General features: G+C 45.5%; 1 protein-coding gene across 1 annotated transcript in view; it reads left to right on the top strand.

Moving 5' to 3' along the window:
* ALN (allantoinase) overlaps positions 1-16,487 on the top strand; it is a 282,875-nt gene that overhangs the window by 44,824 nt on the left and 221,564 nt on the right. The window contains exons 3-4 of the mRNA XM_087392293.1: positions 9,390-9,507; positions 9,608-9,681. Of these exons, the coding sequence (XP_087248419.1) occupies positions 9,390-9,507; positions 9,608-9,681 (192 nt within the window). The remainder of the gene's footprint in view (positions 1-9,389; positions 9,508-9,607; positions 9,682-16,487) is intronic.

Below are 16,487 nucleotides of genomic sequence, written 5' to 3' on the forward strand. Positions count from 1 at the left end.
CGTGCCTGTTCAGCCTGTAATCAAGGCACCGTACTATCAGCCCGTACTGATCAACAATTACACCCCGTACAACCTCGTACTGCAGCCCGTACAAAACCCACGCTTCAGATTCCGTACCACTCGTACGGCTCTTTCCAGCCTTCAATCAATGCACGCCATCCGATGCAAGGCTACGCTTGTTCCCAAAGCTCCTTTCTCATCACGTACTAGCCCGTATTCTTCATAGGCACTCAGCCCGTCGCTTATGCACACACACACACAGCCTCTTTCATCTACGGAATCCCCCTCCTACAGTGTAGCCCTTCAACCAACTAGCAGTTGCGATCCTTGCGCTGCTCTCTCCTCTTCACCCTAGGAGCCTCCCACCATCGCACCAGCTCTTCGTACAGCTCGTCCGCTCTTCACAGACTCCTCCTGTCGCTATCTCCTGCCTCTTCTCCTTTATCTGCCAGCCCAAGACTCCACGTACCATGCTCGCTCATCAACCAGAAGCTTCCCTCTTCTATTACGTAGCCACATGTATGAGCACGATGCCTTCTCAATCAGTCCAGCCACCTCAGCCTAATCTGCCACCTCACTAGTGACATTTTACTACTCTCAAGACATTTCCCGCAAATCACATTAAATGCATATTTTGGACCTTTAGTCACACAATTCCCACACACATTAGCATACACATTAAGACTTGCATGCACCCCCATACACACACATGAAAAGCCCCTTGACATGGGCACCAGAACACATCAAATTTCCATAACATATAAGACCATAATGACTCAGGAAAATATAAAAAAACCCTTCATGACTTGACTTAACATGACCCCAAAAACATTTCATTTGACCACACACTGGACACCCTTGCTCTGGAAGTCTGGTACAACCACATTGCATTTCATCATTTCCCTAATAAGTCCCTGCAAAAAAAACTTTTAGTCTTTCAAGTTCAAAATAAAAAGGTCTTTTACATGTGCAGCCAGTTACATTGGCTTATTCACACACAACCCGCAAATTAACACTATCATGTGTTCAGTGTCTACCCTCATGCACAATCTATGTGGAGGAAAATATATACAGATTTTATGGTATCATATTAGCCCAACCAAAAAGCTGCAAACATTCATGTTTGACAGCTTGAAGCCAACATAAACTGCACTGCAGCAAGTATATCTTCAGTCAAAACTTCACTGGATGCATCTTTTTCCATCACAACTGGCCCACATGTTGACACTTGCATTATTCTTATCACATACTTCTTCAACCGGTACCCATTCACTCGATTGGTGTGCAAACTTCCATCCAAATCACTCAACTGATAAGATCCATTCAAATACTTCTTAAACACACTGAAAGGACCCACCCACTTTGTCACAAATTTAGTCTTGAAGGTACTATCCAGTTTACTGTCATATCTTAATACAAAGTCTCCTTCTTTGATGTTCTTATCCTTATACTTCAAATTAGCTTTCATTTGATTCTTTTCCTAAGTCTGAGCATAGTGTTCAACTGCTTTCATTCTATCAAGCTGAGCTTCCTGTAGTTCAACCAACCTTCTTTCATACTCGGTGTTAGGTTCTTCGTCCATTTTCATAAGCAACTTCAAAGCTGGAATTTCTACTTCCAATGGCAACATAGCTTCTTTTCCATATACAAGATGAAAAGGAGAAAACTATGTACCTTCCTTGACTGCTTTTCGGTAAGCCCACAGTGCTTGTGGTACAACTTAATCCCATTTTTTCCCATGCATCTTCATGATCTTACTGATCATATTAATCAACTCTCCGTTGAAATATTCATTCTTACTGTTACACTGAGGATAATAAGGAGTAGCATATCTATGCTTAATTCTGAGCTTATCACACAACAAGTCAACCAACTCACTCCTAAATCCAGGCCCTTTATCACTTACCAATTCCAGAGGCATTCCAAATCTACAACATATATCTTCATATATGAACTTGCTCACTTGTTTAGCATTGACTGAAGCAACTGCCCGTGCTTTTGCCCATCTCAAAAGATACTCTACCGCAGTGAGAATGTAACACTTACCTCCTGAAGTCATGGGAAGTGGACCGATTGCATCAATCCCCCACTTCTCGAATATGTTGTATGCTATGATGAGATTTCTCAACTCTAGATGTAATACTCTTCTTCCCATCTGTTGGCATTGGAAACAGGATGTGCACCAATGCTTTATATCTCTCTGTAGAGAGGGCCAGATATACCCTTCCATTAGGATTGTCTTGAATGCGAAATGTCCGCCACAAATCCCCTCATGATTTGCCTCAAGCACATGCATGATCTCAGCTTGCCATGGGATTCTTCTCAAGACTAAATCTGCACCCTTCATATAAAAAACATCGTCAATAAGACAATAAGGCTCACAAGTCTTAACAAATCTATACCTCTTTTATTTCGGAACCTCTTCTGGCACTTTTCTTGTGAGCAAGAAAGCCTCCACATTCGAAAGATACTCTCTCCCTCTGTACAAAGGTTCTTGAACTTTTACTACACACACCTGAACATTTTCCTCTCCACAAGCAGCATCATGTGCCTCATGATTCAAGTTTCTGTCCACATGCTGTAACAACCATGCATCAAAATGTCTGAGTAACTTTTTAACAATACTAACCCAATTCTTTAAATGTTCATGCTTTATCTTCCACACCCCCAGAATCTGTTTTACAACCAGCATTGAATCACCTTTTATGATCAATCTTTTTATTCCCATCTTCAAACATGATTGCAAGCCTTCAGCTAAAGCAGCATATTCAGCTTCATTATTACTGCTTACCTTCAAGGGAAAACCTGATTTCCGAATTACCTTACCATCAAGATCATAGGCAACCATTCCACCGGTTGCTTTGTCAATACTCTTCCTGTAAGAACCATCAAAGAACAAGGTATAACTGTCTTCTAAACTTTTTTCCTGCACTCTCTCAGTATGATCTTCCACTTCCTTGACTAAAATAGGAGTATCTTTGTATGTAAGCAAATCGGCGAGGGTTGCTCTGGTTGAGTTCTCTACCAGGAAAGTAAAAGTATACTCCTGCAATTCTGTTACCCATCTCACCATACTTCGTGAAAAATTAATACCATTCACAAGTTGTGGCAACAGAGTACAACTAGTGAGTACCACAAAAGAATGTGGCAATAAATAATTCCGAAATCTTCTACATGCAAATACAAAGCTGGCTAATACCAATTCAGCAGCTGAATACTTCTTCTCTGCTTCACTTTTTACCCTACTAGCAAAAAACACAGGCCTCATATACCTTGATTGCTCTCCCTGCTGCAATAAAATGGCTCCCAATGCATCCGGCCCTACTGAAGGATTGACATAAAAAGTCTTATCGAAATCAGGAGCTTTAACACTTGACACTCTTCCAGCAATCTCTTTGACTGCTTCAAAAACCTCTCCATATTCATTTGTCTATTGCAAAGGCACCTTCTTCACTGCTTGTTGTAATGGATACAAAACTTGAGAAAGCATAGAAATGAATCTGGAAAAATACTTAACCTTTTGCAAGAAAGTATGCAACTGCCTTGTCTCTGTTGGAGGTGCTAGAGTAACCAATGCTTTGATCTTCTCAGGGTCTGGCTCTATTCCATTCTCAGAAACAACATGACCCAATACTTTAATACTTGGCTGTGCCAACTTACATTTTTTGGGATTAAGTTGTCCTCCTCTATCATCAATTCTCCCAAGTACTTGATCTATTTTGGAACAATGATCCTTCCGATCACTAAAAATACAGATATCATCAATAAAAGCCTTGCAAAATTTATCAAGAAAAGGGGCAAGTACCTCATTTGTGTTTTCCTGATAATGCGAGGGAGCATTCTTCAAACCAAAAGGCATCTTCTTATAAGAAAAGCAGCCCCAAGGAGTAATGAAAGTTGTCTTTGTCTGGTCTTCAGAAGCAATTGCAATCTGAAAATAGCCCAAATACCCATCACATAAACTATACATCTCATGACCGGCTATCTTATCCAGTATGTCATCCACATGTGGGAGAGGATAGTGATTACTCTTCGTCATAGCATTCAACGGTTTGTAATTAACACATACTCTCCATCGTCCATCTTTCTTTGGTACGATAACCACAGGGCTGGCCCAGTCAGAGTGAACAATGGGAAAAATTATATCAGCCTTAAGCAACTTGACCACCTCCTCTCGAAGTACCCTCACTTGCTCAGGACTCAATCTTTTCATTTTCTGAAACACCGGCCTTGCATCTTCTTTTAATTCAATATTCAAAGGCTTCCCTTTAAAGCCTCTAATCTCTTCATACGATGTGATAAATAAATAGGGATACCTGCGCAACATGGCTGAATACTCTTCCTTTTCTTTCAGAGTAAGATCTGGATTAATCATTTGCTGTACTAATTCCTGTGTTGAGACAGGTGCCTCTTTAGATTGCATAAACTCCTCCATTGCTTCAAATCTGTCCTCTTCTAACTGATGTACAGTTTCAGCCTGCTCACTTGTATCCAAAAAGTTCACTTCCTCAATTTAAGCAACCTGAGCTTCATCACTGTCAGAAGTAGTACTACTTTCTTCTTCACTCGTGGTCTCACTCTGCTTTTCTTCTTCTTCAATTGGGCTTGATATCTCAGCATGACTCACCATATCAAAACTAAACTTTTTACCATTAGATGTATATATTGAGATTATTTCCTTCCCCCAATTTTGAATAGCTCCCACTTTTCTCAACCAAGGTCTGCCTAAAATGAGAGGGTAAGCACCCATACCTGCCGGTATAACATGACAATCTATTCTGCAATGCACATTGAAGACTTCCACATCCAAATCCTTCAGTATCCCCAAACTCTTCACTCTGGCATGGTTGGCCATTCTTATTCGGAAGTGAGAAGGATCAATAACCTCCAAACCCAACCTCTCAACACAAGATTGAGTCATCACACATATCTGGGCACCTCCATCAATGTATGCCTCTCCAAGCTCATATCCTTTATGCCATGCCTCCACCGAAGGGCAAATATCAGGAAGCTCCGAAATAGACATAATATTTTTTATTAATTTATGCACAACTCTCTTCTTACTTGGATTTACAGCTTTCCTCCATTCTCTCTTCAGCCTTGGACAGAGCCCAACCATCTGTGCAAAAGTAATATCCACCTTTCTGTTAGATAAATCAGCAATCAAATCATATTCAGCCTGCTCCTTTCCCAAGGGATAATCAGCTGTTTTGTACTTCTGTCTGGGCTTCCTTACCTTTTTCCTCTGGTAAGTAACAACATCTTCAGCCTGCTTACTCTTTTTTACACTTGGCTCTCCTTCTTCATCCCTGTCTCTCTTCCCAAGAGGCAAAACATCCAAATCACTCTCTTCCAATCCAAGCACGCTGACAAACTGGCCTTTCCCCTTATCTTCAAAAGAAACCTTCTTTACTCCGTTACTACTTGAAGGTCCAGGCTCTTTTATCTCCACTCCATGATCAGTTGACCTGTCATTTAAATTTGAAGGAAGTGGGTACACATCACCGCCAACTCTGGGGGGCTTATCACATTGTGTACTATAATGTCCCCAATCTAGACAATTGAAGCATTGCACATACGGAGCATACACTCCCCGTCCTCTCCCAGCTTGCAAAGGTGCTTGAACACTTGAATTGGATGCATTACCTGCTCCTCTACCACCTGGAGTCCGACCTCGTCCTCTTTCTGCCATAAGGTTTAAGCTGAGATTCTTCATTAATTCAGCCATTTCATGAATTTCATCCTTCATTGATCCCTCTTTCTTTTCTTCTGGCCTCACTGGCTCAATTACATTCTGCACAGGCATCTCCATAACAGAAGGAACAACGGGCACGCCATACTCCAACTGAATTATCCTTCTTTGCTTCCTCTCTTTCTCCTTAGCCACTCTCAGGGCTTCCTCAAAAGTTGGCAGGTCCTTCACCTCAACCTTCACCCGTATCTCAGGCTTTAATCCTGCAATAAATTTATCCTTCTTTATGACACGAGGTGGTACTTCTGGTAAAAGAATTGCCTGCCATTTATTCCACATGACCATAAATCTACTCACATAATCATCCACAGTTTGGTCTTTCCTTTGATACAAAGCACATAACTCCCTCCATACTCCATCTGCATCCCTGGTACATGTAAACCGTGCTAAAAAACTACTTCTTACCTCTCCATAAGTGAGATTCCTGCGTTCTCCTTGCTCATTTTGAAAACTGGCCTGAAATTCCTGCAACCATGTACGGGCTTCTCCCATCAAGCAAAAACATAAAATTTGCAACAACACTTCGGGTGCATTTCTGTCTTTTACAAGAGCTGTGAACTCCATACTCTCAATAAACTTTTCGGGGTCTTCATTGGGTAAACCATAAAATCTTGCAAAATCTTGAGCCATTTTCCAAGATCACTGAGTACTCCTTGACTTGAGTGGAATTTCACTCACCAGCCTTAGTGTCATGCACAACCATGAAAAAACACGGTCCTAGGTGTGTTATTCAAACAAGTACTTATCGGATGGGGGCTCTAGTTTGCACGCAAGTCCGTTTCAACTAGGTTGAGATGTGTGAAAAGTATTGTCACCATCAGATATGCTCTGCATGGTCGATTACGCATTATACAACGTTTTTCCCGTAGTGATATGCACATCCGCAAAAAAACATGCCCTTAGGTATGTTATCTGACCAAGTACTTATCGGATGGGTGTGCCTCTTTGAGAACATTTCAATACCACCTAGGTTAAGGTGTAGGAAAAGTATTGTGCCCATCGGATATGCTTTGCATGGTCGATCGAGCATTAAATACCATTTTTGCCTTAGTGTCATGCACATCCGTAAAAAAACACGCTGCTAGGTGTGTAAAAACTCAAAAAGCAGTCAGCCTCAGAACACCATGATCCCACAGCCCACTGCTCAATGGCCAGCACGACTCCCAAGGCCACAAGCTGTTCAAAAGAAGAACTGGCGGGGGTACCATCATCTGTAAACCTGCAAGTATATTCACCGTACAAGCAGCCGTACAATTATACGTACGACAGCAGGCCCGTACAACCACACAGTAATCTGTACAGTCTGCAGTAAATGACGACCATCTTCCGTACAGCTCGTAGAAGACATCTTTAATGACCGTACGTGCCTGTTCAGCCTGTAATCAAGGCACCGTACTATCAGCCCGTACTGATCAACAATTACACCCCGTACAACCTCGTACTGCAGCCCGTACAAAACCCATGCTTCAAATTCCGTACCACCCGTACGGCTCTTTCCAGCCTTCAATCAACGCACGCCATCCGATGCAAGGCTACGCTTGCTCCCAAAGCTCCTTTCTCATCACGTACTAGCCCGTATTCTTCATAGGCACTCAGCCCTTCGCTTATGCACACACACACAGCCTCTTTCATCTACGGAATCCCCCTCCTACAGTGTAGCCCTTCAACCAGCTAGCAATTGCGATCCTTGCGCTGCTCTCTCCTCTTCACCCTAGGAGCCTCCCACCATCGCACCAGCTCTTCGTACAGCGCGTCCGCTCTTCAGAGACTCCTCCTGTCGCTATCTCCTTCCTCTTCTCCTTTATCTGCCAGCCCAAGACTCCACGTACCATGCTCGCTCATCAACCAGAAGCTTCCCTCTTCTATTACGTAGCCACATGTATGAGCACGATGCCTTCTCAATCAGTCCAACCACCTCAGCCTAATCTGCCACCTCACTAGTGACATTTTACTACTCTCAAGACATTTCCCCCAAATCACATTAAATGCATATTTTGGACCTTTAGTCACACAATTCCCACACACATTAGCATGCACATTAAGACTTGCATGCACCCCCATACACACACATGAAAAGCCCCTTGACATGGGCACCAGAACACATCAAATTCCCATAACATATAAGACCACAATGACTCAGGAAAATATAAAAAAACCCTTCATGACTTGACTTAACATGACCCCAAAAACATTTCATTTGACCACACACTGGACACCCTTGCTCTGGAAGTCTGGTACAACCACATTGCATTTCATCATTTCCCTAATAAGTCCCTGCAAAAAAAACTTTTAGTCTTTCAAGTTCAAAATAAAAAGGTCTTTTACATGTGCAGCCAGTTACATTGGCTTATTCACACACAACCTGCAAATTAACACTATCATGTGTTCAGTGTCTACCCTCATGCACAATCTATGTGGAGAAAAATATATACAGATTTTATCCTATCACCGGATTGCCTATTTTCTATATCTTTTGTGGCTGAGGCTCTGAGTTAGTTTCTGCGCTTGCAGACATAGATTATTGGCTTTCTCTTCCTATCCAGAATGATAAAGACCTCCTTGACAATGAGCTTGTAAACTATACAACCTCCCCAAGGAACCTCCATTGTTTTAAAGCTGCCTTGGAGAATTCGTATTTTGCAATAGGAGCACTTATGAACTGACACAAATACGTTAGGATTAAAGGTCAATGATGCGGAAACACCTAGATAGGGAGTTGAGTTGGCTTCATATCATTGGATAGAGAGGGTAACTACTGTCAGATACATGGCCGTCAGGTAGGCATGGATATCACCCCCATCTAGCAGTTTGCTCTAGTCGTCGTGAACATCAAGAGGAAGCTACTTTATTGGAGCTCCACCACCTTCACCTCCTGATCCTTGTGGTGAATTAGGTACTTTTAGCCTTTGCTTGGTACCTCACTTCATGCTGGTGCTTCTCATGTTCTTGCATTGACCAACTTAGGAGATTGATACGGAGTTTTTGGATTAGAAGGCACACAGGTGACAAGGGCTAGAGTGTCCTTGGATGAGGGCGGCCTTAATATCATTGATCATTGATTGTCTTGGGAGGTCATTGTTAGTCTCACCGTATGGCAGATTTGGAGATCTAGATGTAGATCCTGAATGGGCCCCAAAAGAAAGGGAAGAGAGGAAATGGAAGGAGGGGAGTAAGGGAAAAAAGTCGTGAGGCCATCCAATGGCTGACCTGAAATCCTGCTAAGGCAAAGAAGCGGTGGAAAAATGAGTAAAGGCGCATCATCTGGGGCTGGAGCAGCACCCAGCTGGCAAAAGAGAGAACCCAGCCCAAAAGGCATTTGGAAAAGACCCAAAACAGTCTAGCGACAGGCCCCAAGTGGAATGGGGCAACACCAAGCAGAGTCGGCTGAGTGTGAACCAGACAGCCTCGTTTGAGGAGGGAATAAACCCAGGCAACACCTAGCCAAATGGAGGTAGGGAGAGGCGATGGGGAGGGCGAAAAAACCAGATTGGAAAGGGGGGAAGCCCCCAGGTGTGGTTCTGCTGATTCCAGCTGTACTAATTAAAAGAGGCAGTAATTTTGTGGCTTAAATCGTTATTCTCTATCAGATATTAGATTTACAATTCAATTAGTGTGTTTGTGCTATTTTCTACATCAGTTGAGGTGCGCAAGGGACAGATTGTACGGATATTTGAGAGTGACTCGACCTTGGAGACTACTGGATTACATGTATTGAACTTTGCGAATGCTGTGGTCATGCCAGGTCTCATTGATGTGTAAGTTCTTCATGAAAATTTGTCCTTCATAGAGGAATGCATTGTTTGTGGTGTTAGTTCTTTCTTTTTGTAAAATGGTGATGAGTGGTCTTTGTTACAGACATGTACATCTAAATGAGCCTGGACGAACTGATTGGGAGGGTTTTGAGACTGGCACCAGGGCAGCTGCTGCTGGTGAGGATTTAAAAGTATCATTTGGAATTCATCAATGCTGCCAGTGCATATTTGTTTTAAGGATGGAACATATCCGAATATAGACCTATGTATAAGAAAACCTATCCCTGAAAACAATGTGGTTCTTGATTTGAAAGAGTTATAATCTGTGGAAAATGGAGAGAGAGAAAGAGAGAAAGAAAGTTGTATTAACGTCTTCGGGAGGCCTCACGGGCCTAGGAGACAAAGTACAATCAACAAAATATCTCATACAAGCTGCCATGGGCTGAAGCAAAGGGCTCGCTGAGGCCCTTGCTGAGTGCTAAACTAAGCTCTGTGTGTGTGTGTGTGTGAGAAAGAAAGAAAGAAAGAAAGTTTATTAAAGTCTTCGGAAGACCGATGGGTCTATGAGACTGAAAAACCTGATACAATGAGCTGTGGTAGTGGAGCTACTAAACGAGCATCCATACCAATGCAGAATGCAAAAAAATGCAAAATGGCAATACTAAGTCCTAAGTACAACCTAGTCATATCCCGACTATATATATATATATCCATCTCAGCATCATCGTCGGCATCACCATAACCATCATCATTATCATCATCATCATCGTCAGCAACAGGACATCAGGATGTATGAGGTTGTGGAAGTGGAGGCATGAGGTCAGCAATAGAACGTTGTCGCCCCCTCAAGGGTGCAGTCCTGGTACGTCTCCTGGTCGTAGCTCTGCGTCTAACCAAGGCCACTATGACCCCTGTCCGTCGGGCTCCGACTCTAAAGAAGGAGGGGATGTCCCCAAGTGTGATCTGTGACTCAACCCTCTGTCTGAGCTGTTGGGTCACAGGCTCCAGGTCACAGTCGTGTTGGGGTCTCACCTTGAGGGAGTCTATGTGATCCATGATAGAGCTCTGAGAGGTATCAGTCGAGGGAGAAGGCTGCTCTTGTCTCCATGCCCGGAATATCCTATTGTGGTGTCTGAGCATCTCCTGAATGAAGCCAGCCAAGCATCGTTGGTCTGGGTAGGAGAGGACATGTGCCAACATCCCATAACTATATCTGAAGAGGCAGTAGAAACGCCCTCGGATCTCATAGTAAACAGGACACCTGAAGATAAAGTGCTCCTCTGTCTCAACCTCCTGCATATCACACAGTGTGCATATGTGCCTCTCCCTAGGTAACCGCTTTGCTCGGCCGCTCTCGATACGAAGTTTGTGTGAAGAGACCCGGAACTGCCCAAGGGAGATTCTCAGCGAGTGGGGTAGGTGAATGTGCGTGTATCCTGGTGGATCAATGAAACCCTCCACTGTGATATGTAGGAAGTGATCTCTATGGAAGCTCATCTTCACTGGAAGATCACTCGGGCCCAACCAAGTTCAGAATGTGTGTAGATGTAGTAGATCCTCACGGATAACCTGGTTGACCTCGTGTGATAGGAGGGGAGAGAAAGGAGCGTCCATGCTGTACTGGAAAGGAGGTAGTCTATCGTCCATGTGGAGCCCTAGTCTTGCAAACCATCTCTCTGTGCGTGCATACCAACACCTCTGATCTCCCTTTGCTGCAAGTGCCCTAGAAGAGGACAGTGCTAGCCATGGTATCTTGCTACGCCCGGATGTGTAATCCCCATACTCCTTGACTCGGTACAGATATGTAATGACCTGAAATGCAGCAACTAGTTGTAATGGGGGTGACCCAAACTCCGCCTGAATGATCTAGTGAGGGATAGAGGGCTTACCACAGATCATCCGTGATAACATGAGAACTTGTAGCCGCTCCACCCTGGCCCACTCTGTATCCGACAAATCTGGCCCCCCGGGCTGCCATTCATCCCTGCAGGGCAAACCAAGGAGTCAAAAAGCAATCCTTTGGTCCGTGGATCCTGAAAATGAGAGCGGAAGCACTGTCTCTCTAGTCTAGCCAATGAAGCATATCCTCTGCCCAGGCGCGTCTGCATCGCGGGTCTCATGGTGAAGGTGGGTCCAGAAAAGACGACCCCCAAATAAGTGTATGATGAAACTACCTCAATAGGAGACTCATCAAATGTGAAATGCTCAACGCGCATGACGACCCAAGATGTATTGAAAATCATAACCTTGGTTTTACCCAAGTTGACCTTCATAAAGTAATATCCGGATCAGCGTGCCCACGAGAGAGCAGCCTACCCCACCCTGTGCTTGCATCACTATCTCGAGCTCGTCAATGTAGAGGCCAAACAAGGTAGGTGATAGAAAACAAGGTAGGTGAGAGAGAGAGAGAGAGAGAGAGAGAGAGAGAGAGAGAGAGAGAGAAAGAAAGAAAGAAAGAAATTTTATTAAAGGTCCACGGAAGGCCATACATGGCCTATGGGACACAAAATCATCCGAGGGGAAAATACATCATCAACGATGCGCCAACTAGGTGGCCTCATCGTAATACAGCTAAGATGCCAAAAATGGCTACAAAAATCCTAGATACAAAATGAAATGAAATAGAGTACCAAAAATGCCTAGATACAAAATGTAAAATATGAAATATGAGGAACATCGTCTTCCCTAAGGGGTCAGTGATCCAAAGAAATGATGGAAGTCATGGCCATCGACCATGCCTCCTGCCATAAGTGTGAAGATCTGGGCAAGTGTCAAGTGGGCTGCTGGCGTTGCCAAGTCTCCATGGAGCAATCTCCTCCGAAAATCTGCCATCATCCTCCGTCGTCTAGAAATAAAGCGACGGGTACGGCCTCTGTGTAAGATCATCCTTCGGTGCTGCCGGATCATGTCATATGTACATCCTCGGGGTGGAACCCTCGGTGCTCTCTGGCAAGATGGGCTATCTCTGTGCTCATGGTCCTGCGCCTCGTCCTGCTCCTCATGAATAACCAGGTCTCTGGCAGGGATGCGACGGTGCTCTCTGAGGAATCTCTCTCTGTATCTGGTGATCTCCCTGATGAACAACGCTAAGCAATACTGATCCTCATACTCCATAATCGGAGAGAGAGGTCCAAATCCGTGCCCAAATAAACAGTGAAATCTGCCACGGATCTCATAATATAAAGGGCATCTGCAAACAAAGTGCTCCTCAGTCTCCACCTCCCCCATAGTGCAACAAGGGCATATCCTAGTCTCTCGCCTGGGTCTATGTCCGGTAGCTGTACGACGCGTCCTGCCGGCCTCAACGTCTAATCTGTGGGAAGATACCCTGAGCTGGCCCAAGGCAATCCTGAGTGAGTGCGACATATGAACGCCGATATATCCTGGGGATATGATGAAGCCATCCTCTGAAATCCTGAGAAAATGGTCACGATATGTGGCCATCTTCGTAGGAAGCTTCGTGGGATGAACCCAAGTGCGAAACGTGTGTAGCTGCAACAAATCTGCCTTGATAACCTGGCTGAGCTCATGTCGAGTGAGAGGGAGGCGAGGGGCATCTATGCTGTATCGAAATGGTGGCAGCCTATCCATATCCAAGCCTAGCGAGGTGAGCCATGTGGAGAGTGTGTGGTACCAACAAAAAGTATGACCTCTCTCCGCTAACATCTGCGAGGATGTCAGTGCTAGCCACGGTAATCGTGCTCTGCCTGATGTTGAGTCTCCGAGCGCCCTGATCCTATACAAGTATGTAACTGACTGAAATGCTGCATCTAGCGCTAGGGGTGTAGCTCCGAACTCTGCGAACGTAATCTGATGCGGTACCGTGGGCTTCGCTCTGATCAATCTGGAGAACATGATGATCTGTAACCTCTCTACTCGTCTCCAATCTGCAACACTGAGATCTCCTGCCCAAAAGGGGCTAGCATACATGGCTGCAGGTCTCACCAGCGTGTCGAAAAGTAAGGACTTCGTGTCGGGATGCTAAAAATGTGACTGTGCACACTGCCTCTCGAGAAGAGCCAAGGCGGCATACCCTCTACTGATCCTATCTCGTGCTGCATGCGTCATGGTGAAGACTGGACCTCTAAATGTGGCACCCAAATATGTATACTCCCTAACTAGCTCCACCTCCTGCCCATCAAATGTGAAAGAGAACTCGCCTCTCCTATAAACCTGGTATGACGTGTTGAAGACCATGACTTTGGTCTTCCCAAGGTTTACAGACAACCCTCTGTCCTGACAAAAGTTGTGGAGTGCATGGAGATGTGCCTGTAAACCCTGCTGGGAGGAAGAAATAAGAACCACGTCATCTGCATAGAGGAGAATCGGTATCGTGGATCCTGCCAGTAAAGAACCTGTACCACCCATCGTCTGTATGTACATCTCTAACTCATCGATATAGAGACCAAAGAGTGTCGGAGACAAAGGACACCCCTGCTTCACCCCTATCGTACTGCGTACTTCCCGCGACAGCCCCGCCCGTGTCTTGACTCTACCTGTGACTCTCTCATACAAGGCCATGATTGCCCATTGAATCTCCCCATTGAATCCCAAGTCACGAAGTCGCTGGAAGAGTCTGAATCGCGGCACAGTGTCAAATGCCTTTCTGAAGTCCACGAAGCAACAATAGAGCCGTTGCTTACGTGACTTCGCCTCCTCAATCAAAGCCCTGAGTGTGAAGATATGATCTAGAGTCGAGTGCTCTGCACGAAATCCTGCCTGCCCTCTAGCTCTCATGCGTGTCGCCTCGGCATGGTCATTTATATGTCCTTCTAGAATGGTCGCATAAATCTTGGCCATGACATGGCCAATCATAATGGTCCTGTAGTTCGACGCCTCCAAAGGATCCCCCGACTTGTGTATGGGTACTATAGTATTTTCTAGCCAACTAGGTGGAAGACCTGTACAAATGGACTCGTTAAAAAGACGGGAGAGGACTGTAGCTAAGGCATCAATCCCATGGATTACATACTCCGCTTGCAATCCATCATGGTCCTTAGCTCTCCCAGTCTTCAAACGATGAGCTGCTGCTCGGACACTATTGGATGAGAATAAGGTAGAGGAGGTGGGTCTAGGCACATGGGATAAGTCGATCTGTGGCTGGTCGGGAATATCATATAAAGTGGAAGTATAGGCAAGCCAAACCTGCGGGTCTATAAGAGGAGTTTGAGATTTCAAGCGAAGGAATTTCTTCCAGAATTCCTTGGAATCACAGCTGAAAAGTAAACTTCTCAGCTCCTCCTCATTCCGGGCTAGAAATTGGCACTTTTTGCGTCGCACCAAACGCTTGTAACTCTTCTTGGTCTCAATGAGGAGGGGAGACTTCTCCTGTGTCTCAAGGCGAAGCTTCCTGCGGAGTTCTTTACACTCCTCATCATACCATCCATTACAAGGCACAAGACCGACTGGTGGAGGACTGGATGTGTGGCAAGTGACGGGGAAGGACTTGTGGGCTGCCGAGATGATGGAGGTATGTACAAGGTCCCACCGATCCCGTGTGGAGGGTAGGGCATCGAGAAAGTGCGGACGGAGAAGACTACTCAGGTGCTGGCTATAAATATCATCAAACTGGTGGTCAAAATGAACCTCATAGTATGGCTGACGCTCATGATGTCTAGAAGGGGGGGCATGAGGAATCTGGGTAAGAATAAAGTGCAGACGTGCATGATCGGCTGAAGGCATAAAAGGGTCGACTGTGAGGTTATGTACAAAAGGGATTAAAGTCGGGGGACCCAAGACGTAATCAATGACGCTCGTACCACTACCCGCGAAGGGAAAACATGTGGCTGTGGATGAATGCGGCCACTGTCGAAGTCCATTATAAATTACCATGCCATGCGATGAGAGAAGCTCCAATAGGCGATGTCCCTGATCTGTCACCTCTACCCCTCTATCTGAAGATAAGCGTGGAAAACTCTCATCTGGGGCAGCTGGAACTAAGACTGGGTCCTCAGCAAAGTCCAAAATCTCTGCCTGTCTGTCTGATGTCCTCGCGTTGAAGTCTCCTAAAAGGATGACCTCTCCGCGACGTGAGTACTCCAATACATCGGCTGACAAATCCTCAAAAGGTGACTGTCCTGGTCCATCTGAGGCATAACGAGACTGTCTCGGGGGAAAGTAGCATACTGCAATAAACAAGTCTCTCAGGGGGGGTCTCCTGATCCGTACCCAAAGATATCTGGCCCGATGGTCTCTCCTCATGACTGTGAGTATCGATCTGAGATGCTCTCTATAAAGAACTGCCACACCGCCAGATCCTCTGACTCCTCCTGATCGTCTAGTCTGCTGTCGAAAGGCAGACTCCCAGGCATACCCTGTCACCTGCGGCAAGCCTCTCTCTGGGCTCTCATGGGTCTCTGTAAAGAAGACGATGTCCTGATCAAAAAAGGCCTCTCGTAAGTTGCCAGGCTGAGCTGTGAGGGAACCATTACAGTTTCAAACTGCGAAACTCAAGCTATCTGGCAGGCTACGTGTCCCATAGGCCTCGTGTCGTCAACTGTGGGCTCCAGCCGGTCTAGATCGCATAGCTCCTATAAAAAGTCTGCCCTCTCTGATCATGGCCCACTTGCCCTCACGATGGGCAACATCCCTCTGTGCAATGAGACGTCTATGCTCCTCCCACTGAAGAGCTGTAAGGTCCTCATCCATGTGAATCTGTGGATGGTCCCTCAATGTGGATCTCCTTCGTAATACTGTGAGACGGGCCTCAACATCTCTGAATCTGATGATAAGTGGCTGGTGCCGTGCTGGATCCCGGCCCACTCGATATGCAGCTACTATGCCATGATCCTGAACTCCGAGTGTCCCAGATATGAAATCTGTCGCCTGATCCATGGCTGATCTTGTATCCGATCGCTCAACTCCGCGGATGCGGATGTTGAGGGCCTTCTGAGCTCGCCGCTGACTCTCGGCAATAGTCTCAGAGACTGTGGTCTGCTGGGCCTGTGGGGCTCTACGCACAACGTCCACCCACTCTGAGGTCT

Source organism: Dipteris shenzhenensis, chromosome 21 (assembly GCF_047967505.1).
Source record: "Dipteris shenzhenensis isolate YYH24624 ecotype China chromosome 21, Dip_SZ_1.0, whole genome shotgun sequence".
Classification (NCBI taxonomy): Eukaryota; Viridiplantae; Streptophyta; class Polypodiopsida; order Gleicheniales; family Dipteridaceae; genus Dipteris; species Dipteris shenzhenensis.